The sequence below is a fragment of the Xiphias gladius genome, chromosome 14, assembly GCF_016859285.1.
Source record: "Xiphias gladius isolate SHS-SW01 ecotype Sanya breed wild chromosome 14, ASM1685928v1, whole genome shotgun sequence".
Classification (NCBI taxonomy): domain Eukaryota; kingdom Metazoa; phylum Chordata; class Actinopteri; order Istiophoriformes; family Xiphiidae; genus Xiphias; species Xiphias gladius.
This window is the reverse complement of record NC_053413.1, coordinates 6,812,251-6,836,069: the sequence shown is the minus strand read 5'-3', so window position 1 is coordinate 6,836,069 and position 23,819 is coordinate 6,812,251. Positions and strand designations below refer to the sequence as shown.

Below are 23,819 nucleotides of genomic sequence, written 5' to 3'. Positions count from 1 at the left end.
AATTTAGACATCTCATCTGACATTTGGAAAAAAAAAGAACAAGCGGGTGTATTTTTTTTCCATCTGCAGCATTATTTATTTCCTGGTGGCACTTAACCTCAGGTGTCTCAGACTCCAATAATAAAATGCTGCCTAGGCAATAGTTAGAGTTCCTTTAAAAAAGGCCACACAGGATGCATACATGGTGGAGCTGTGAGACTGTAAAGGAGAAAATATTCAGGTGTCTTTTGGACCATGGAGGAGAAAGGTATTTTGGGAAATACAGCGGGTTGGGGCTGGGGGGTGGCAAAGGAAAGTAAGAAAAAAGCGACAGAAAGATGCAAAACACAGATGTGAGGACATGTCAGAAGAAGAAAATAATCTCCTTTTGTTTGAATTTCATCTCCTCTCTTGTGTTTTTCTCTCTTTTATTCAAAGCACTCTTATCTGGGTTGACAAATAAATTTAAATACCACGGCATACTCATGACAGATATATCTCTCCTGTGCCTTTCTTTTATGGGCTGAGACAGTTGTGTGATCCAAAAGGCCAATGAAAAACAATTCATATTCAGTGAAATGTTACAAAACTTTAGAGTTCTTCACAAGTTTCTACGAGTCCAAAGGTGATGCTCACAGGTGTGAATAAGACTGTGAAGCTGCCTGTGTTAGGTCTGTCAGGGCTGGTTTTTCCTTGCTTTCCAACCAGTAAAAAAAAAAAAAAAAAAAAAATCAATGCAATCTTTAACACGTTTTTCCTGATATTTGTCCAAACCAGTTCAAACTAATAGTTATACAAATAAGGAGCTTGTGCAACTTCAGTCCACCTTGAAGTGAGCACACACATACGACCCAAAGCAAAGGTCAAGCAAACACCAATTTCACCCCAAAACATCCAACTTGGTGGTTTCAACTAAAAGAATGGAGAAAGGCGCCAAAACTGACCTTAATACTGGAGTAAAACTGAAGGGACAATGGCGCTTACTGTTGTACTTTGTCTTTTCCAACAAGAAAAAAAGACAACTTCAAAGCTTAATAGTTCTCTGACTGCAGCATCCTATTCTATATTTTTTTGTTTACAAATTAATTCAATCAGTTTCTAACTTTGACAATGCGCACACAGAGCAAGGTGCAGACCAGTGCCTTTAACCTGATGAAGGCCAGGTGTTTAATTTTGATGGACTTAAAAATGTAAAAATTAAAAATGTAGACCTCAAATATTTGTTGTCTTCAACATTTGCTTACAAAAAACAATAAGCTCCAGTGGATAATTAGCACTTTCGTACAGATCTACAAGATGTAATCCACTTTGATTTGTAATTTTCACTCAGGCCATCCATACGACATTAAGATAATATTACTGTACGTGGTGATTTGGGCTTTAACTAAGTATATAAACTTGTAAAATCATGAAAAAAATATTTAGAGCTGCCTGCCTCAGCATGATTTCTTGTCTTTTAAAATCCATGGATCAACCTGCTCTTACACCAAAAGGATAATCTCACAGGGAGCCAACAGTCTTCTGGGCTTATTACATCCCCCTCGATCTATATATCTGTCCCTTACAGCAATTAGGTTAATATCTCTTCACCTCTCATTAGCTCAGCATGCCTATGATGGGACGTCCAACTGTGAAAGGGGCCTTAAACTGAAGGAAGCGTCGATAAGCCTGACTTTCTCTTCCCTCCTGAGTGGTTCATATGAGAAAATCTGAGTGTGGAGGGTAGGAAGGTCCAGAGAGGATCTGATAAGAGAAGTGAAGGGAAGAGCAGCGAGGAGAGAACTTCACAGGGTTGATGGTTCACAATAGGACAAGCCTCACAGGAGCCATAGAGCAGAATAAAAGGAACGGAACACAAAAAACTCAGTTTTGCAACAGCAGGTCGGCTTTGTGTGGCGCGACAAAAGAAGAAAATACGCTGAAGCGCAGTTGGAGGAAAAATCGTCCTTTCTTGTTCCGTCCAAAACAGCGAAACAATTGGAAGCGGGGAAAGAGAGTGTGTTTCAGAAAGTAAAAACAGGGAGATGATATCAGCAGCAGAGAGAATAACAAAACAGGAATGAAGACAGAGATAAAGAAGGGATTGAAGGGAGATGGGGAAACACGATGCACATGAGTGAGTGATGTTTGTCCGGTGCTCCGGTCGACCTGAGCTGCACAGGACCTGACCTGGTCACTCTGGACACCCAGTGGCGAAAGACAAATGAGGGAGAGGAAAAGCGGAGAGTAAAAAAGAGGGAGCAGAGAGACATTTCCAACGCTTGGTTTAACCTGAAGTTTCCATGATAATTTCTCTACCCATCCCCCGACCCCTCATCCCTCCCTGCTTTGGCTGGGAGGGCCCCAGCTGTTCGGTCTGTATAAATAGCGTGAGGCTTCAGCTCGGACCCCCGGGGAGAAAGGGGCTCATTGGAGAGAAGGCATGGGAACAAATCGGGCCGGAAAAAGCACAAAACATACATATTTTTTTAATTTATTTATTTGACAAACATATGGGACCATTGCTGGGGATGAAAGTAAGTAACATGTGACTGAAGTTGGACTCACGTGGCAGAAGTCACTGTCGGGCTTGAAATGTGGCAAGAGGGGAAGAATGAAGAAAAGACGGAAAGAGATATGAAATATGTCTTCATCATTCATTAAAGAGATGAAACTCTGGCAGCATTACAAAATAAGCTTTTCTGTCCATCTATGAACCTATATGCAGAATCTTACACACAACACAAACTGAGGGTCACTTTGAGTAAGACTGAGAATGACCTTATACTACTTTCTAAAACTGAGCTTCAAATTTCATTCTTGACCTTGGAAACAGCACTTTCTTTGAAACTCAAGTTGTGGCTGTTTACAAAGTCAAGAAAAAACCTTGAAACTCAACCTTCAAAGCAAACATGGACAAAAAGTTCAAAAAATGGAAATTTGAATGTCTACATTGCCATGACAACTAGACCAGCTCCATCTGCTGATGAAGATCACGTGATGTGATTGAAAAATCCAGAAAAGCTACTAAATGGACCTTGAAGTGTTTGTTGACTTCTTTCTAAAAATGATATTCAAGTCATTCAGTAGGGTGTGATGGGAGGCTTTCTTCTCTCTCATTGAAGTGGTGAGTAAGATGTTCAAGAGAAAAAGCCCCTTATAACGCCCTGGTCATACCCGCAATTAACATGCGTCTTGGGTGATCCTATCACAAGTGGACCGCTCTAATTACAGATGTGGATGCACCCAGCACGCATTGAGGACGCATTGGGATCCGATCGCTCAGACCGCATTCGGAGGTGGTCTGGGCTGCATATGGCCAAGTTCTTTTAGAGGTGTGTACATGAACGTGTCCCAGGCCACATCGAAGGACTGAAAATCAGAAAGTCAGACTGAAATCAACCAACAGCAATTTTAATAATAACTTTTTTTTTTTAAATCGCAAAACTTCACCGATTTCACCTTCTCAAATGTGTGTTTGCTACATTCACTTTCTATGATAGTAAGCTGTCTATATTTGGGTTTTGGGCTGTTGGTCGGACAAAACAAGCTATTTAAATAGGCAAACTTGGGCTTTGTTTGTTGCTAGTCTAAATGTCAGTGTATGTGCTAAGACTGGTGTAATTTCCAAAGTAGACTGGGTTTCTCTTTTACTGCAAAAGGAAAATAGTAAGTTCAGTGTAATATACAACTTAAGAAAAAAATACAGTGAACGAGACAATATAAGGTTAAAGAAGAGTTTATCTCAAACCTTCTCTTGTGTGGCGAGCATATTTTTAAAGCTGCACCAATCAATATTTTACAATGGATGAAATGACTATGTGTAATGTGAAAGGGGTCGCTTGTGGTGACATACCAACAGAGAATTATTACCCGGCTCTGTTCTATGGAGTGTTTTACAGTCTTTCAGCTCATTGTCTGGGTTTTTCCATTTAATCTTACCACTCTCATGGACCTGTTTCCATCCAAGGTAGGCAGGCGTTATCAGCACAAAAAAAAAAAAAAAGCTCTGATAAATCAAGGGTACTGAACCTGTTCAGCTCTAAATACCAAAAAGACAAAGTTAGCAGCTGGCTGGTGAACGTTGCAGAGCATTTAACAGCTAATGAGCCAGATAAGAATGAATATTGGACTTAAAGTCATCAGGTGGACAGAAATACAACTCCAAATGAATGCTAATGTTGCTCCATGTCTGCTGGATGTGTAAATATTTTTTTCCTAACATGTTCCCCACAAGAACTACAGCATGTGAAAATGTCGTGTTTACAGTTGGTTCCACCAGCCCACGTGGCAAAAAAATGCAGCTTTAAAGTTGTGCTTTTATTTTTCCGTTTGAGAGAATGTGAGGGAACAAAGCACGCTAATTTTTCTTACAAGAGGAAAATACAGCAAATTCCTTTATCTAAAAATCATGTGAGCAAAACAGGAATAAGAAAAGAGCCTTTAACGCCCAACTTGAGTGCTGTTGGACTGTGGAAACAGTAAGGCAACAGAATTTTATGTTTTATCGGATACACAATAAAACTCATGAGAAAATGTAACTGGAACATTATTGAAAACTACCAGTGGGGTGACTGTTGTGAGGGCGAGCCCCCTCCCAGCGCTGCAGAGGACTGACAATCAAGCTGTGAGGATAAACAGGCAACATCAAAAAGTTTTATATTTCATCACTTAGGCCACCTGTGTGATTGCTGTTCTTCCTTGACGACATTATTTTCCAAATAACAGCTGTTCTCCAACAGTGTGCACCTGGAACTATAACAGCCCTGTCATGTTTGACCTGAGTCAACATGGAACTTCTGCATAATGTTTTGAAAGCCAAAAAGCCATTATTTTACCAGACAGATGAAACCAGCAAGTTACAGATTTCACGTCTGAAAGGGGCTTAAGAGAGGAGGAAACAGAAAGAGGAGGAAAAGTGATAAATAACACATGGGGGTCTGTGACCAAGCAGAAGAGGGCTGTCCGGCCCTGTGAAAAGCAGGCCCTCCCCTCATCCCAGGCCTATAGCTGCCATTCAACACTCACATGCAAATACAGAGCCAGGGAGCAGGTTGGGTTCAAGCGCAACAAATTACCTAAATATGGTTCTGAAAAGGCCTTTCAAAAGAGTTCAATTGGAAACCGTTGAAAATGATCATAATACTAAAAGAAATTGGGGGAGATTTAGGAGCTCCGTTGTTTGGACACAATGTCAGAGCCCTGTCCATAATTTCACCGACTCCAGAGGACGAGAGAGGAACAGTGTGAAGTCCCCTTTTTCTAACTTGCCTTTTTTTTGTGGACTGGGAGGGAGGGAGACCCATTAAACCAAAAAAAGAAGGGGAGAGGAAGAAAATCAGAAAAACGAAATTTTCAGCCTGAGTGGTTTTTCCAAATGAAATCTAAAGGTCTAAAACACAATGGACTCGTTTTTTTTCCTCTTTGCTGTGTATGTGTGTGTTTGTGAGCGTACAGGGGGGGGTTGGTTAGTGGTGGGTTACCTTTTAAAGAGTGCCCAGCAGTGGACGTGTTTGGCATTTGTGTCCCTTGTCCCTTAATTGTGCGTTCGCCACAGTGGCTGCCGTTCAGCTGACGTTGGGCACTGCCTGTGCCCCGTACGGCCGCTTGTTTTTTTTTTTTTCCCCCCTTTCATTCAGCCAGTCAGTCGGGGGGTGAAATCAGAAACAGAAATCATGTCTGACTCTTCTCCACCCACCTGCCCTCACAGCTCTTCCTCTCTCTCTCGGTTCACATCTGTTTGTTGGCCCCTCGCCCCAGAGGCAGTCAACACGGTTGCTGAGCACTGCTGTTAACTAAACTGGCTGACTGGCAACTCAATATGTTTCTTACATAAGGACAGAAAGAGAGAGATGGACAGAAACTGTCTAGTTTCACCTGTAATTGCATTCACATTATGACAATTCACAGCTCCAGAGGGCATAAACAATAGAAAAACATTTGGAATCTTTCACAGACCTGCACATGGAGTGTGACTACGAGCAAAGCAAGGTAGCAGGGAAAACCAACTTTTAGAAAAAAGACATCCCTAGTGAGTCCAAAATCTGGTCCTGGACCACAGTTTGGGCCTGCACAGTTTGTCACAGTTTCAGAGCAAAAGTCACAGCCTCACAGCCTTAAGTCACCAAACAGATTGTGTGTGAATTATTTTATAATTTAAAATAAAATGGAGCAAAGGTCAGAGAACACTTCTCTTACTTTTACTTACTTAAGTACGTCAAACAGATTCTGTTTGCAGTGTGTGTTCACGTTTCTAGACAGTTTTGCCGTGTGTGTGTGTGTGTGTGTGCGAATATGCAGTATGTGTTTGAGTGGATTTATGTGTCTGGGAGTAGAAATCTAAAATATGTTTATGTGCTTATGTAGTAGTCTAATGTGTGGATCTAATGTGTAAGTGTGTCTGTTATGTTTCCCTTGTGTCTGTTTGTGTGCGCGCGCGTGTGCGTGCGTGGGTGTACATGTGTGTGTCCTGACCTTGGGGAGGTTGTGGCTTTGGGTTACACTATTTCTTTCCATTTAGTTTCCACTTCACAGCCTACAGCACACATTAGCCACACAACCCCTGGGAAATGCTGCGCGCACACACACACACACACACACACACACACACACACACACACACACACACACACACACACACACACCACACACACACACACACACACACACACACAGGCACACACACTGAGTGACACACTCATTCTCTTTCACATCCACCCACATACACATACATAAAAAGGCTTCCCACTCAGGGGGTACACATAACTGTGGGGCTATCACAGCCTTACAAAACCACATTACTGTGTAATAACTAAGTGACTGCTGCTGCCTCCTTGCACCTTTCACTCCATACTTTTCATTAAGTTTGAAATTTTAATTAATTTTTCAAGCAAAAACCACCAAGCATTCTGAATGCAGCTTCTCATTGTGCTGCTTTCCTGTTTTATATCATTGCAAACTGATTATTTGGGGAATTTAGGCTTTTGGTTGGACAAAACGAGACATCTGAATACGTCGCCTTGGGGTCTGGGAAACTGTACAAAACTATTTTTGTACATTTTATAGACCAAACACACCAAAAAAAATAACTGGCGGATTAATCAATACTACAAATTAGCCCTAATAATCCCAATAATAATAAGAAAATATTTATATTTCGGTATCAGGGCCGATCCAGGCATATTTTTATGGAGTGGTATTAGCTAAAATAAGGTCCTTTCTTCACTGAACTCTGCTGTGTTTTGTTAACCTCAGCCTGCAAGTTTTGCCTTAAGGGTAGCTGCACAGTGCATCAGTGTGTGTGAACATGAAAAATTATTGCAAGTACGAGTGACACTGTTCTGACACTCGTGTTGGCAGAACATAATCGTATTAGGAAGCTTGGGTAAATAAGTTGTGCTAAAATTAGTGGGCTACATCTGTTATTCGTTGTTTCAGATACATAGTTAATCGATATTAAGGTCTTTAGGTTATATATAAGTATCAGATCTGACTCAAAATCGGCAGTTTCTCAATATTAAAAGACCAGGGAACACTTGATCAGGATATAGTTTATGGCCCAAATCTGGCGAAAATAAAGGTGCTTTTTGTTTGATATGTTGGTTATTTTACTTAAAAAATGGATAAGAATCTGTACCAGTATTTGAAAATGACTAGAACTGATGAGCAGAGTTGAATAAAAGGATGGAATTGTGAAAACTTCACTTGATAAAAATTCCACTGAGACAAGACTTCAAGAATGTGCTGCAACAACCAGTTAAAACATATACTGTGTCGCATCTCCTGTCATATAGTGTTGAAAAGTTAAAATTTTGAGGTTAATCAAGGACATGTGTGGAAAAAAAATCAGGGCTAAAGAGGTTTAAGTGTCATTTCACTTCTGACAGAGCATTTTGTCCAATTGGAATCCTCATGTCCCAGACCAAAACTCTTACACATTGTGGATGAAAAAGTTTTGCCAGTTTTGTTGAGAAGCCATCCTTTGGTGACATCTGCCTCTACTTGGCCTTGGTAGTGATGGAGGTGCAGCAGTGGTCTGCACAGCCAGACATATGAATACAGTGCTCAGCGGACAAATAAGCAAAACCTCAGTCCAGCTCCTCCTCCTCTTCTCCCATCCCTAAACATACATCCAAACAGCAGACATTTTAAAGACGAGTGGAAAAGAAGTAACTAAGGAGTAAAAACCAGGAGACAACTATCCGTCCAGTAAAAGCTTGTGCCAGGGCACCATCTGCTCATCCGCTCAGTGGAAGTGGCAGCTTCCAGAGCAGTCAGACAGCACAGGAAGATTGAGGGGATGGGGCTCCCTTTGAACACTGTGAATGAGCAAGGGAACTAAGTTTGGACAGAAAGAGTCCTGGCAGAAGGCTACCAGCCTAGCCAAGCGGCAGCAGGAAGCCAGCGCCTTGTGTGTGTCACGAGATTTACGGTGACGTGTCCATCCACCGACCATCTGGGCCAACATAAATAAATTTAACCAGACTGTAAAGAAAGGGCAGGGACTTACAAAAAAGTGGGACTATGTTGAGAAAACACGTCAGGAATCGCAATTTTCACTCTCCAAGCTGAAGCTAAAGGTGAGTGGATTGAATGTGAAATGGAAGAGGAGTAAAGGATTTTCATAAATCCTTCATTTCTTGTTATGAATGTGAAAAGATGGATGAGGAGGAAGAGGTAGAACAGAGCTCAAGAAGCGGTGACAATTGGCGATGGGAGAGCGAGATCTAAGATTCTGGCCGAATTCTCCCCCTCTCTCTCTCAAACACACACACACTTTCTTTCATCCTTTGTTGATGTCTCGAAGCCACGCCTGACATCACTGTCTGCCACTGCTGAAGACAACAGTCCCAGCCATGAGAACTGACCAATCACAAGAGGGCAGGTTGTGTGTAAGTGTGTGTGAGTGGTTGTCCGCTGTCACTGCTGGAGTTGTTGTACAATCTTCCCGCAGCTCTATGCCATGTTTACCTTTGTAGATAAGACGTGTGCGTTGGTTACACTCCAACCTCTGCCCTACTTTTTGAGGAAAAAACCGTGACACTTGAATCCTACGAAGGCAAATTCAAGTCAAATTCTGGGCTCAGAGAGAAAAGAGCACAGCTTCATGACCCTATTGTCTTTGCAAGCACAGATGTGCCTGCATCTGAGTATCAAGTCAAGCTATTAATTGCTAAACGTATTTTTTTCAGTGTCCAAATAAGGCCTGTGTGCCACTTCAAACAAGGAGTTAGAAAATGTTGGCCAGGGATCAAATCTTTCAGATTTAGAGAGCAAACAGTCTTCACCAACTACTCTGATGCCTTGAGCCAAATTAAATAAGCAGTTATTTATATTAGTGATATGAGGAGGCTCTGGCCAAGAAAGGGGGACTGATATGTGGTCATTAGCATCTCAGACAAATAATGCAACAGAAGTGTTGCATTCTCCAAACAGCACAGCTTGTTATGTAGCATGGTACGATATGTAGTACACCTTGTCATGGAGCGTTAAAAACATTTGAGTCAGATCCTTGACTGATAGTACAATTGTTTTTGTTTTTTTTTTAACTAATGAACTGGACATTTTTATTTATACTGATATTGAACGATAAACTGCAGATTAGTTCCTCAATATGTATACTTACTGTTAGGTAAGGTGCTTTCAGATGCAAAGCACCTCATGAATACACACAGTAACACAGTCAAATACTTGGCCTAGGTGCCCCTGAAGAGTCCTGGCAGTCACTACAGACCTCAGACTGAACTAGGGCGGTTCAGTTGCCTCCTTAATACTTTCTTTAGAGTGTGTGAAGGGCAGTAAAAATGTACATATCTACCTGACTATCATTTATATCATTTATGACTAAATGACAATCATTTAATTACTTTTGAACACCACAGATAACAATACCTAAACTCAGAATCTTTTTTGTAACAACCAGCAGTGCCTAACTATGCTAAAGTTTGATTGGCAATTTGAGCTGAAAGCTGAAAACTGACCACAACACACACACACACACACACACACACACATACACACAAAGAAGTTCTGAGAACAAGAATCAAATCGCCATCCTCCAACCACCTTCAAATGTTGTGAGTGAGAGGGAGCAGGCGAGACTGATAACGCCCCCCTCCAGAGTTCAGACAGCACGCATGCATTTCAATGTGGATCCGCATCTCGAAAGGAACACGGCAGAGAAAAAAAAATGTCATCGGGGAGGAAAGTGAGGCTTCAAATGAGCGAGAATGTCAGAGGAGAGTCAGAGCTCTGAGTTTGTGTTTATTACCGTCTCAAGACGGACTGAAGGACTTGGACTGAAGGGGACAGAGAGAGAAAGGGAAGTGATCTGACTGCCAATGATGCCAAACTTCTATTTAAATCTTCACCAACAGCAGAGGCCCGACACTGACAGATTTACCTCTTGGCCTCATCTCTTATCAGCAACAACACTGAAAACATGTTTACTGTTACCAGAGTTGCAGAGATCAGATTAATGGAGAGCATGAGTGGGAAGTTTCTGCAGCAAAAAAGTAAAGAAACTTTGGAAACTTTTGGGACAATGTGTAGTTGATGAGTCATGCTTAGTGTTGCCATGGTGAACAGCAGGTGAAGACAGCTCTGTCTGCTGCACTCAAACACCAAAACAATGATCGCTCAGAAGGAAACTGCAGGCTTATTGTTCAGTGGAAACTTGTGTATCTTGTTGTGTCAAAGATACCGTTGGGGCCTTGTGCAATTTGAGGCAAAGTGTGGGTCAGATGAGAAGATAAAGTTTTTCCAGGTTAAGAGGATCATTTTAAAAACTGGATTAAATCAGAAAATTGTGAGCACAACCCTCTAAAACGGAGGATTCACAAAATAAGAAAATAAAAGCCTGTTTGAGTCCTGCGAGTGACCATCCAGTACGGTGAAAGTAAACCACCTGGCCTCTTGTGCTCACACTGGAGAAAAGGGGAGGCAGAGAGTGAGTCAACTGGTCCGGCAGCTGCATCCCACCAGCGGGCTCACAGATGTGGCTGCATCCATGTTTGACATCTTTGTGCATTTATTCACCTGTATACGTGTGTTACTTGGTTTTAAAAGTGTCTAAGGGTGTGTGTGTGTTCACTGAACAAAAGTAAAACTCACCAGGATCCCAGCAAACTGCTTCTCTTCCATCCTTCAGGACCTTGCCTGCGAAGATCCCCTGCCTCTCTGCTGCCTCTCTCTCTCTCTCTCTCTCTGGGATGGACTCGTCCGCCTCTCGCTATCAGAGTTTGAAGTTTTCTGAGGTGGCTGCGGTTCGCTCGAGTGTCTGCACCCCGTAGCGTTGCTCTCTGTGTCTCGGTCCCCCCTCTTGCCTCTTCTGTAGTTGTTTGCAAGTGTAGCTGGAGTGGCGTCGCTGCTTTGTGTTAATTCTGCCCTAATCCAGAAACTTTTCTATGCTGTGAAAAGAACATGTGACAGGCAGAGAGGGGTGGGGGGAGGAGAGGAGTTGGGGAGGAGGGGGTGGCAAGGCAACACTTTTTAGTTACTTGTCCCCTTGGCCACGTTCAAAAAAAATTCCTCCGTCTTTGTACATGACCCGTTTTGGGGTAAAAAAAAAAATGAAAATACAAAATCAACAGTTTGTGCTCTGGGAGTTCAGTAAACTAAGAGGTGGAAATAAAACTTAATGGAATAAGAAAAGATGCAGAGAAAGAATTTAGAAAAACATGTAGTAACGGATTTGCATTTTGTAGCAAAACAGCTGCCATAACAAAGTGCCCTTTTGTGTAAAGAGATTAACTGTTAGGGGAGCGTTTAGACTGCCCATTGACTACTGCTGTATGAAAGCCGAACAGGGAAAAGAACACTCATAAACAGCCAGGATTTGGAAGAAATTGGCAGAAAATACTTCTGATTGAGTGAAAAGCATCTGAAATGCTCGCGCTGGCCTCAAATATTGGTGTTTGGTGAGGAGTTTTTGTTCTGTCCCGGTAAATATTTGACCTGTGATCGATTTGAACAGTAATCATGAATAATGTGAGTGTGTTATAATAACGCATGCATTATATGCCTGCAATGACATTTAACTAAAAATAATCAGTGGAGAAACCAATGAAAATGTTTATTACAGTTAATGGACATTATTTTATCAATTAAGTGATTAAACATTTGGTCTATAAAAAGCCTGAAAATACTGAAAAAGACACCATTTCCCAGATCCCAAGGTGATGTCTTGGTGATGACTCAAAGATAATCAATTTACAGTAATCGAAGCAGGAAACCGTCACAGTGGAGAATGCATATTACAAGTCCCGTAAGATGTCATGTAGAGACTGGAGTGTCAGTGAAAATACAGTATCAAAGCAGCATGTCTCCCTTCATGTGACTCCTTCACTGACTACAATGAATAAAAACCCTAGACAGTGTACTAAAAGCTTTTCCAAAGGGAGAGAGAAAGTGGCCAAATATAGCCACCATTCAAAGTTACACACAGACAAGCACACGCATGCACACACTCCCCTCTCGCATGTACAGGAGCCTACAGGGACTAAAAAACGCCCCGGGACATCCATCATACACAGCGCACTGCACACTGATAAAAAAAGATGACAAGAAACAGAACCCAGTTAAAAACTGAACCTTACCATCCACAATATGACGTTTGAAGAAAAAAAATATATATAAAAGGCACACACCAACTTCTACATCAGAAAAGGGAACCAGCTCAGCAGAGAGAAACTAACTGGTGTGAAGAGTGAAGTCTATGACCAAGTCACGGTGATCTGGTTCCATCCCACTGGTTGACTCTACTAATGTATGTACACAAGGCAAGATTTGAGCTGAGCCTATTGGGCAATCCCAGGAGGAGTGGCAGTAAGACGGCACATCATACTCACCCTGTCTGTTGGCTCTTACGCAGGATGTTCCCAGGCCTAAACAATCAACTTCCAGGCAGAGGTCTTATAAAGTCCCGTTGTATATACTTGATCCTATGTCCACCTAATGATGAGTTGAAATAAATAATCAGTTTGTGTAAAAGTGATCTTGACTTTTGGGGGCTCTTGTTTGTTGGACTCTATCTAAGGAGAATACTGTGCTGTTAGGAGACATGGCTTGCCTATAAATATCAGGTGATCAAGTAATTGTTTTAGTCGTTTTATATAAATGATAACTTCTTTTTTTTTTCCTTACTTTTCATATGATTCATTGATTAATCAAGAATGAAAAAGTTGTTATTTGCAGGCCTATTTCTAACTTATCCATTAACAAATTTAGGCAATGGCTAAACGAGGGAAGAGTGGCCCTAAGCTCATACAGCAATGTGCTTAAAAAGACAGAGGAGGCTGCTTCACACAGGACGTGAGTCCCAGTGCTGCACTTTTGAAAATTCAAAGCATTTCCCTCAGTATAGGGAGAGACTGCAGATGGAAGACACCTGTCCTTACCCCACCGCAATCAGCCGAGGATGACAGGAAGTGGGTTCAGAGCAGAATGTGCTTAAAAAGCCATAATTTGCAACAAAAATCCAGCACCCTGTCTTGCACTACCCATGGCAAGAGTAACCTGTAACACCGTGCTGGGGTAAAAATGAGCTACTGGGGCCCCCCCGTTACCCCCTGTTCCTCCCACTCTGTGTGGAATGTGTACGGTTCTTCTACGCGGGCCCCAGAATTACTGTGTGGTAACTGGATTGCACACATTATTGTAATGAGAATATATAATATGTAAACACAAAACTGAAACGGTACATTTTGGACCGACGTCTCAAGATAGTGTAATAAAGCAGAGCAGACTTTAAGGCCTTCATTATGTCAGCTGATATTGTGCTTTAGTGCTGTATATTCCCCAACACATTTTCAATTACATTAGCATTAACCAGTTAACACACAGTACGACTGGACTTTTCAGGAAAGTTGTTCACTTTGCCCAGTTGGTAATTGGTCTGGGAATTACCTAATTTACAATGGACTCCCATTTTGCCGCACTTCCCCTCCTCTCTTGGGCCATATCTGGTGCAAAGGCTGGGAAACATACCAAAAGTCTTCAAGGTGAGGAAAATGGTTATTGTGTTGCATATGTATGTCTCCGTGTGGCTGTGGGTATATATGTCATATGCCAAAAGGCAGACTGTATCACAGCAAACTGCTAAACTTATCAACAGTGTAATTACATTTTCATGATGCTGCTTTTCAAGTGTAATGACACCTTTTTTTATGTTAGTCAGATTGTAATTAATAATAAATGAAAATGTAAATAAATGAATGAATAAATGCATGCTTTAATGGTGGTGGATAATGAAAATGTGCTGATGCTACTGGCTTTTTAGCCACACTAGAGGCCTGACTCCGGGGATGACACAGTCGGTCTGTCGGCTCACTAATTTGATCCAGACTGAAAAATCTCAAAAACTGGATGGATTGCCATGAAATTTGGTACGTACATTCATGGTTGCCTGACTATGAAACCTAATGACTTTGGCGATCTCCTGGCTTTTCCTCTAGCACCATCATCACATTAACAACTCCATTTGTCCAATACTCTTGACAAAATACCTGCAAAACTAACGACATCCCCATCAGCTGCACTTTTTTTTTTTAGCTAGTTTTGCACCCTAAAATGTGAAACTAAGATGGTGAACACAGTGAACACTCTAACTGCTAAACATCTGCATATTTAGATTGCCACTGTGAGCATGTTAACATACTAATATTAGCATGCAGCTCAAAACACCACCATACCCAAGTACTGGCTCACAGAGCATATAGTCTGGCACTAGACTCTTAAGATTCTAGTACGCGTCATCAGAGCTGCTTGTCGGATGGCTGAAAACCACTGTCCAGGCTTCCCCCTCAAGCTCTGTTTTTTTTCATTCTTGACAACTATTTTCTGTCATGGTGCACCACCATGAATGTCTTCAGGGAGAAACTGTCTGAAAATGTGCGCTCTTATCTCTACTGTATGTTTAAATTATATTGTTTTCCCCCTCTCTTTGACATCCAACTTTTCACACCTTTACGTGTGGCCATATGAACACTATTGATTTCCGACATGAGTGGACAACATGTTGTTCAAACTAGTTCCATTTAAGCATAACCTTACTCCTACACCGTGTCTACACAGAAGGCTTAGCATGAGCAACATTTTAGCAGAGCCGCAGAAGCGGCAACAAACTCCATCTGTGTCTACATAGGATGCCTTCAGGCACCGTATTGAGTTGTAGGTCACCCATGTTTTGGAAGAGCTCAGAGCCAAACACACATTCAAAGTAGTTAAGTCATAAAATGCAAGAAAATAGGCTTTGAGCATAAAAATATGCATTTGGGCCGTGTTTACCGGGCGTATAGCCCGAGAAAAACGCTAGCCATTGTGCCTGTGTGTACAGCTGAACTGATTAAAATTGGTAGGGTATCTGTTCCATCATACAAGTGTGAGACGGACGACTAGTAAAACACAGCTGATACGATTTCTCTGTAGACTTGTTTCTCTAGGGCCTCGGCTTGTCTTGTCTGCCCGTGGCTTTACATGTCTCAAAAGTTAAATGAGTTCAACAAGTGACAGAGGACTTATATAGAGGTGATGGAACTATTGAGTAATATTGTAGAGAGAGCAAAAGTCACTAAGGTCCTCCCTTAAGGCTTTTTTTCACATGTCCAACAGAAATAATGCTCCTTTCTCAAGCTCTTGAATGAAAAAAGAAAATTAAGTTAACCCCATCACAAAGACTGAGAGCAAGAAAAGCTTCAGTTAATGCATTTCAAGGTTAGCCCTCCCTAGCACTCCTTAATCAGAACTATAGAAATATTAGCATGTTCTTAGTAAAAAAAAGAGAAAAAAAGAAAAAAGGGAGGCTCCAACTTAGTTACACATTAACCACCATGAGTATTTCTTTGTTAGGGCCCCATTTTCTGGGGACAGTAGGGCCTGTTGAGTCAAAGAACTGCAAGTCACGAGGCACAGAACCATCTTTGAAGCAAAAAATGAACTGAGGTGAAGACATAAAGGAAGGACTCATTAATTACTTTCCTTTTTCTAACAGACAGATGCAACAACATCCTCCTGTACTCACACAATCATACAAGTTGTTGTCGATTTGCACTTTTACACTGTAACACAGGTCCTTTGGCCTGGTTTGTCGTGGCGAACGTACTGGGTTCAAGACAAAATAGCATCTGTTATTGCTATCTGTTTTTACAATGGATCATATTGTTGGGCTTGCAAAGCAGTTGTGTCTATTATCAATAATGTCAATATGCAGAAGTATGATTGGGACTCCACAAGCTCTGTTTTGTCATGATAGACAGCCTCTTTCCTACACTGTGCACAGATAGGTAAATACGACGAAGAAATTGTGATGGTAGTCAAAGCAGTCATAACTATGCTTAGGCCTTCGTTAAGCACCCAGTAAATAGAGCCAGCAAAGTATGCATCACTTTGGACTGCTTAAAAAATAAGAATTCTTACAATAAGGCAATGGCATGGGGAATGAGAAGATATGGGATTTTAATATGAGGTGCACAAATCATGATTTATTTTTTATTTTTATTTTTTTTATTAGTGGCATTTAAATGATTTTGGCTGCTGTGGTAGAGGAGTTGGAAAGGGTGGAGAGTGTTTCATAAAAACCGACACATAATCCATGGCAATAAAAATACCAGTTTAAAAAAAAAAAAAAAAATCCAGCAACGTGGACTCTTTCTAAAGCTGTCCCGAGACAAAAGAGCTAAAATCACTGTGCAGCAGTGAACAGCGGTGAAAATCTTTTCAAAGGCATATTTTGATGGTAGTCAATGAATAGCTGCTGCTAAATACACAAACACACACAGGCGAGGGGTCAACCTCTCTTATCTTTTTAAATGAATGGAGACCTTGGCCCAGCAACAACTCCTGAGACAATAACAATCAACCACAAAATCACAAACGCACGCCACGCAACAAATACCCACTGTACTTTATACTCCCACTGTAACACAAAGAAGATTGCTATTAAAGTGAAGAAATGTGCAGGGAATTTAGTTGGGGAATAATTAGCCGTAACTCCAAGAAAAGCCTTCTCAGTTCTCTTGCTTTTGTTTAGTTGCAATGCTCCAGTTTGTTTTTGGACCACAGATATTACTGCAATGGAAAATCTGTGAGTCTGTTTTTAAAAAAACCTCTTGAACGGTTTATCTTGGTTGGAGTGAGCTGTGCCTTGGAGTCAAGAGCTCGTCGGTTTGCTTGAATGTACAACCTGGTGCTACTAAGTTCAGTTCTATAGTAAAACTTACTAAAGCTCTGATGATCCCGAAGCATTCAGAGCTCTCCCACCTGTGATCAATATGTGTAAACAGTATCATCAGATAAAAAGTGTGCTAATTCAGAGAAATATCCCCCGCCCCTATAGCTCCCGTCAGCTCTACTGATTGTTTCAGAATCTTGTAGCAAATTGTTTTTATTTTACGGCCCACAACCTTTACTGTTTTGATTCAGCCTCACTGCTCTCATTAGCATAATTTCCAGCAACAGCAGGCAGCTGTTTTTAGCAAAAAAAAAAAAAAAAAAAAAAAAAGGTCTGATGAACCCATGGTACTCTACCCGCTTAGCACCAAACAGCAGACAAACAAAGTTAGTGACTAGCTGAAGAGCACAATGGAACATTAACTCACTAAAAGCCAGATTGTTTCCCTCGGGAGTTTGTTGAGACCAGACCAGATCTAAAAAGGAGGGAGAATATTGAATTTACATCTGCTAGACTGATAGAAACACAACTCCCAGTAAATGCTAATGATGCTCTGTTGGTTGTTTAAATAGCAAGTTGCTTGTCAACACTTTAGCTATAACAACTTTAGAAGGTGATAATACAAATGTCAATGTTGTGTTTACCACTTGTTCTGCTGCCCCCAAGTGACTAAAAAAAAAATCAGTTAATGCAGGATGAGGAATCATTCACATAAGTTTAACTGTATGGTTTAACTGTACTATTCACAGTGCTTTTTTGCTGCAGCAATACAACTTAAGAACCTGGAAAACACACGATTTAAACACAACACTGAGGCTGTACCTCAACATAGAACTAAATTATAGAATGTGTGCAGCCTTCCCGACTCTTTCAAAATAGAGATTCCTCTTGAGCAAAATACAATACAGTCCAGTAGCCAGAATGCACAATACCAGGGGCCCGAAACTGAAGCAGCTAAATTAAATTCAGCCATGGTTAATTTAATTTCACTATTAACGTGTTTTTCCCACTATCACATGTCAAAATGTCTTCCATGCAGAAGGCCTGTGCTGCAGTGTGGACAGGTTGTACTCATTAGTCTGCTGCCGATCTGACCGAGAGATAGCTGTCTACCTGCTTACTGTCCAAACCTGTGCATTGTCCCACACACATTCGTAATGCTGAAAATCTGAAAATATAATGGACCTCTGAATATTAAAAGATGGACATGTACACAAAAAGAGAAATTACTTGCTCTTGTTTTGCTTTAGCCAACTTATTCACTGCAATTATTAACTACATCTCTGCAATGACCCAAGACAGAGCACAAAGTGTCCACAATGAACAATTGTGAGATATTCAAGAGGTGTAGCATCTGTATAACATGAATCTTTTAGAACAGGGGGAAAAAACAAATGTACCTGCTTGCTGCACCATCATTCACTCTACAGGTACTTTTTCCTTTCTGTTTCTTATGACTCAGTCACATGTTCAGAGGCCGGGACATAGGCAGGGTTGCCAGACTGGGTAGTTTTCCACTCAGCAGGGCTGGTTCTGATGGCTTCACTCCCATTCAGGCTGTGTTCAAAACCCACCTGAAGTTCCATTACTGAAACAACCTTGAGATGCTTTTCGCGGAACTGCTGCACTCCACAACAAACACAAAACACCTCCGCTTAACTATGCTATAGGGCCCCCTGGTGGTCACAGCATATAGGTAGAATTTAGTAGTATTTTGTATCTCTTCTAACCCCCTCTTCTCCTCTTTTGCTCTAGTCCCACAGTATTTGGGCATTCCAGACGTCCAGACTTGTCTGTACTAATGATTCACCAAAACAACAATGAAATATCTCAGAGCCTACTGTGAAAACTGTCTGATGCAAACCAGGGGGAAATTCCATCATAACAAATATGTGTTGCTGTTACAAATGCAGTATGCTGCAGTGCAAACGCGGCACATGCACAGTATTGTGTGTCGCGTCTCAGACCAACAACTAACGCTGGCTATTGCTGATCATGACCACAATCTTTCCACGGCCTTAACCAAGTGTTTCTGTCGCCTAATCTTAAACTTGCATCAATTCATTTGTGGACACGCTGGGGTATCGAAACATGATCTGAACTCTGCCACAGTGTGACAGTGGGTGTCGGGAAGGGAGCACTGGTGGAGGGGCCCTTTGTCATGCACCTTCTCTAAACCTAACCCCAAAAACATCTCCAGAGGATCCCAGCGGCCTAATGGTAAAGTGAAGAGAACTTACTGCTTAGAACCTGACTTGCACATGATAAAATCTGGCATTAAGTTGTGGTGACTTGCTTTAGACTAGGTGTCCTTTGCAATTTGCTTCGTCAAAGCTATTGATAGTCATTTGTTCATGCATTGTGCACCAAAGTCTAATGACAAAGACAAGGCAAAGTGCAGTCTTAGCTACATTTTGTAATGTGAATCCTGTTAAAATGTTAAGATGTGGCAACAAATGCTCATAGCTACCTTATTAATCTTTACAGTCTAATGAAGGTATAACAGAGAGGCTAGTATTACAAAAGGTGACAGAAATGTTTGAGTACTTTTGATACAATTCTTTCAGATATACCAGTGGCCTATGATATATGTTGTTACTGTCAGTGTGCTTTTGAGACTAAGCTGTGCTTAAGCTATAGGAGTCCTTGTCTTTTCGACATATGCACAAATGTGCTACCTATGGAGCCCTGCATAAGGAAAGCAAAAAGAAAACTCTAGGGCTGGATGAAAGAAAGGTGCTCCTGTGTGTGGATAAGGATATGGTGGAAAGGGGGTGGTGTGTGCATGTGTTGGGGGCCGGGGTTACTGCCATTCGTGCATGCACAACATCTGTTGACATACCCCACTTTCACCATTCAGTCCAGCAACCCATCTGGTTTTGTCACAAGTTAAAAGATGGAACATTTGCTTTGCTATGTGATAGTAAGATATGGATGGCATTCACATGGGAAAAATTATGGTAATCTTGTAATAATGATCATTTTCATTATCAAATTATCTGCAGATTATTTTCTCAAAAATATTCTGTTTTTTACGTGTAAAATGCCAAAAAATAGTGAAAAATCTTCATCATATTTTCGCAAATGGACATGTTTTTCATGTTGGTATACGGTGCCCTTTATACACCATGCGTAGTGCGGTGTGTTCTTACCAAACGATTCAACCTGAGCTTCATCATCCGCAAAACATTTTCCAAGGAGCATCGTGAAGTGTCGAGCTACTCTTTGGCAAACCTCAGGTACGCAGCGATGTTTTTTTTTTGTCTTTTTTTGGACAGCAGCGGCTTCCTCTGTGGTGTCTTGCCATAGACACCATGCTCCATGAGATGTTAACCACCTCCAATGATTCCTTTAAGCCTTTAGCTGTTACACTGGGCTTCTTTTTAACTCATTGAGCATTTGCATTGTGCCTCTGGAATCATCTTAGCTGGGCGTCCACTTCTGGGGAGAGTAGCCAAAGAACTAAATCATCTTTATAGAGAGTTTGTGCTAACTGTGGACTGATGAATCTATTAACTCTTTGAGATTACTATGGAACCCTTTCCAACTTTATGCTAATCAGCAGTTCTTGATCCTAAGTTTTTTTGCCAGGCATGGTTCACGTCAGCAGATGCTTCTTGTTTTTTTTTTTGTAAACCAAAGTAGCTCTAGCCCCCAAACTCCAATCCGGTCTCACTGACTGGACTCCAGGTTTGATAACTTCCTGACTCCAACTAGCTTTTGTTGATGTCGTTAGCCGAGGGGTTCACATACTTTTTTCCAACTGACACTGGGAATGTTTGAATCATGCATCCGACATGGACAAGAACAATGCACTGATGTTTGTGTTATTGGTTTAAACAGATTGTGTCAGGTAATTCCAAAGGGTTTGCTTACTTCTTCTTGCCACTTTAATTACGATGAAATGCTGTCACTGGCAGTCATACAAGATTTATATTATTAATTACCCCCACCATGTTGTATGTTGGCTGATAAGTAACAAGAAACTGAAGCAGTATCAACATGGTGATTCTCCGAGAGCAGTGACCAGTTGATTATGCATCTGTGAAACGTCCCACACGATAAATATCTTGGTAACATTTCTAAAAAAACAAACAAACAGAGCAATCAGTTATATCTTTTACTTTTCTGGTCATCTTTTACTGCCTTTTGTCAGTTTGGGGGCTCCATAAACCTAATCAATACAATGAATTTTAAAGAGTTTAAACAGATTCAGAGAAACGACCACTGACAGTACTCAGCTAAGGCAAATACACTGACGTCGGTGGGACAGTCCTCGAAAATTCAGTATTGGTGTGGATATAATATCATTATTATTGCTGATGTTGTTATTAGAATGTTTGTCAGTGATTTATTTTCAATTTATTCTACAATAGTAGCATGTATAATGTCAGGTAGGCCACATTACACAGCTTGTTCTAATAACTATATAGTACCTTGGAACACTACAAAAGAGATTTTGTGTTGAATTATCTCAAAGGAAACCATGTTATTGTCAACTTCTATGCAATAACACTCAGTCCCCCCCCCCAAACCAAACCCCTCACCCCGCTCGCTTTCCTCCTTGAGTCACAACAAGGGGGGGGCAATACTAGTGCCACGTGTTTTGTCCCTGCTGAGATTAGCCTACAAACTTTAAAACGCTCTGCATCACAATCCGAGTAACTCTGCCAGGAAGTGTCCACTTCAGGGCGACGTTTTGAATGGGTTTTTGTTTTTTGCTTGTTTTTTTTTCCTTTTCTTCCCCATCGCTGGATGGTCAGTGCATTTCTACCCAGGTTGCTCCTTTAAGAGGATACAATCACATCAGAGCCCGTGGTGTGGTGACCTACCACTTATTTCTTTGCAACCAGCACAACCAGGGTTGAAACTCAACGTGCCCCCTCTCTCTCTCTCTCTCTGCCTCGTGTGTCAAGGTGCTGCCTTACCGCGGAGGTGAGCGCTCGTCCTTCGGCTGAGGTCTGCCGGACATATATGGCTTTTTTCCGCCAACACTGGGGCGATTGGAAGTTGCATCACCTTGGTCTTCCGTCCCTCTTCGGTCACAGCCGGGCCAGCAACTCCTCCTTAAGCCCCTCCCTTTCTAACTCTATAGAAGGGCGCGGAGGCGGGGGGGGCGCGCAACATGTGAGGGCTCGCTGGCGGCACACAAACCTGTCAGGGACACTTGGTGCTGAGAGCCGCACCGCCCGCTCCCCCGTGGCGCTGTCTGATGCGTTTGCGCCTAAGACGACCTCTCTTGGTTATATAATGAGATGGACATGCAATTAGGCATCAATCCCGCGTGATTCCACATATCCATTTAAATATGAAAGCCTTGAGATCGCTCGAAAACCAAGCTCGAGAGCTACAGACACCTCATGAGGACCACCAGATGAGCAATTGGCTCTGACCGTGTCACGGAGGGGTTTTTACCGGCAGCGTGACGCCGGCAAGCCGCTGCCGACACGGTGCGTCCTGGTGTCTCTGCGGAGCCACGCGTGTTCGGCGGAGGAATGCACCCATGTGTTGCCCGGTCTTTTGTTACAAAAGCGTGCCGCAGCCGCTCAACGCCGAGACCCCCACCTAAACCCTCGTGCGTTCGGCTTTGTGGCGTGTGCATCCGCAGGCACTTTGCGCGCAGTGCAGACAGGTGTGACTTGGTACGGCGCACCGTGTGCTCCGATGATCACGCGAGTCAATGTCAGTCACGGCAGGAGGCGATGAGCCGATGCGATGCCCCCCCCCCCGACAGGTGTGGTAGCCTCGGCCGCGGCATGCAGCTGGTGGTAGACGGAAGCTGCGGGGGCGTCCGCTAATAAGAGTTTAGTGGGTGTGTGGCGGATTACAGATGGATAATGGCACTTTTTTTCTGGCACGGCATGCAGATACAGGCTTTACCTTGTTTTCGGACCGGTCAGGTTGGAGGGCTGTTGGGGAAAGCGGAGGAGGAGACTCGCATGCAGGCGCGGTCATGGGTAGAGGCTGGGGTGAGAGGAGGGAGGTGAGGGGTGTGGGGCGGCGGTCAAAATTTCTGCACATCCTGTAATGCCTGGGTAGCCCACAAAATCTAACGGTACCTTAAAGAAAACGCTTCAGAATTTTAGGGTCCTCCTTTAATTTCCTTAAGATGAAAAACTTAATTAGGCTACAAGGCATTTTGGAAGGACTCTGTACAAATACCAAGGCATCAAGGGATCGCCTAAAAAAAATACCGTAAAGTTACAGGCTAGTCCAGTAATAAGACTGGAAATAAACAGGCGATAAAGATCACGGTTAGTGACTTTGATAGCCCCCAAACTGTGCTAAAAGAAATATATTCCTTCCCACAGCTACTCTCCCTCCAGTGGTGAAACTTAGCTACGTGTATTTATTCCAGTATCTTACCTAAGTACAGTTTTGAGGTGCTTTACTTGAGTATTTCGATTCTGCGCTGCCTTGCTTTTACTCCCTTACATTTCAGATTTTTCAGATCTTTACTGGCCCTTACTAGTAGCTTGATCTGATCTGATATCCCTAGCAGCAGGACTACATCACTGTTGAAAAATAAATTGTGTTATGTGCTTAGACAACAATAAGGTTGGTTAGGTTTAGGCACAAAAACAACATGATTGGGTTTAGGCAAAGATCATAATTTAGGTTAAAATGACTTTGTTGGTTAAAATAATAAAAATTTGGTTAAGGTTATGGAACGATCATGCAGCTGTCCCCCGTG

The 23,819-nt window shown here is 42.1% G+C and overlaps 1 protein-coding gene across 5 annotated transcripts in view; it reads right to left on the bottom strand.

Annotated features, from left to right (window-relative positions):
* Positions 1-23,094, bottom strand: part of slc6a9 (solute carrier family 6 member 9) — a 70,349-nt gene extending 47,255 nt beyond the window's left edge. The window contains exons 1-2 of one of the 5 annotated variants that reach the window (XM_040143641.1): positions 23,006-23,094; positions 11,071-11,366 (exon numbers count right to left, since the gene is read on the bottom strand). In XM_040143641.1, coding sequence (XP_039999575.1) covers positions 11,071-11,100 — 30 coding nt within the window. In that variant the 5' untranslated portion in view covers positions 11,101-11,366; positions 23,006-23,094. Of the gene's footprint in view, positions 1-11,070; positions 11,367-12,806; positions 12,863-21,957; positions 22,317-22,540; positions 22,597-23,005 lie in introns of those variants that run through there. The other 4 variants (XM_040143642.1, XM_040143639.1, XM_040143640.1 and 1 more) reach the window with 4 other exon arrangements.
* Between the last annotated feature and the right edge of the window lie 725 nt (positions 23,095-23,819).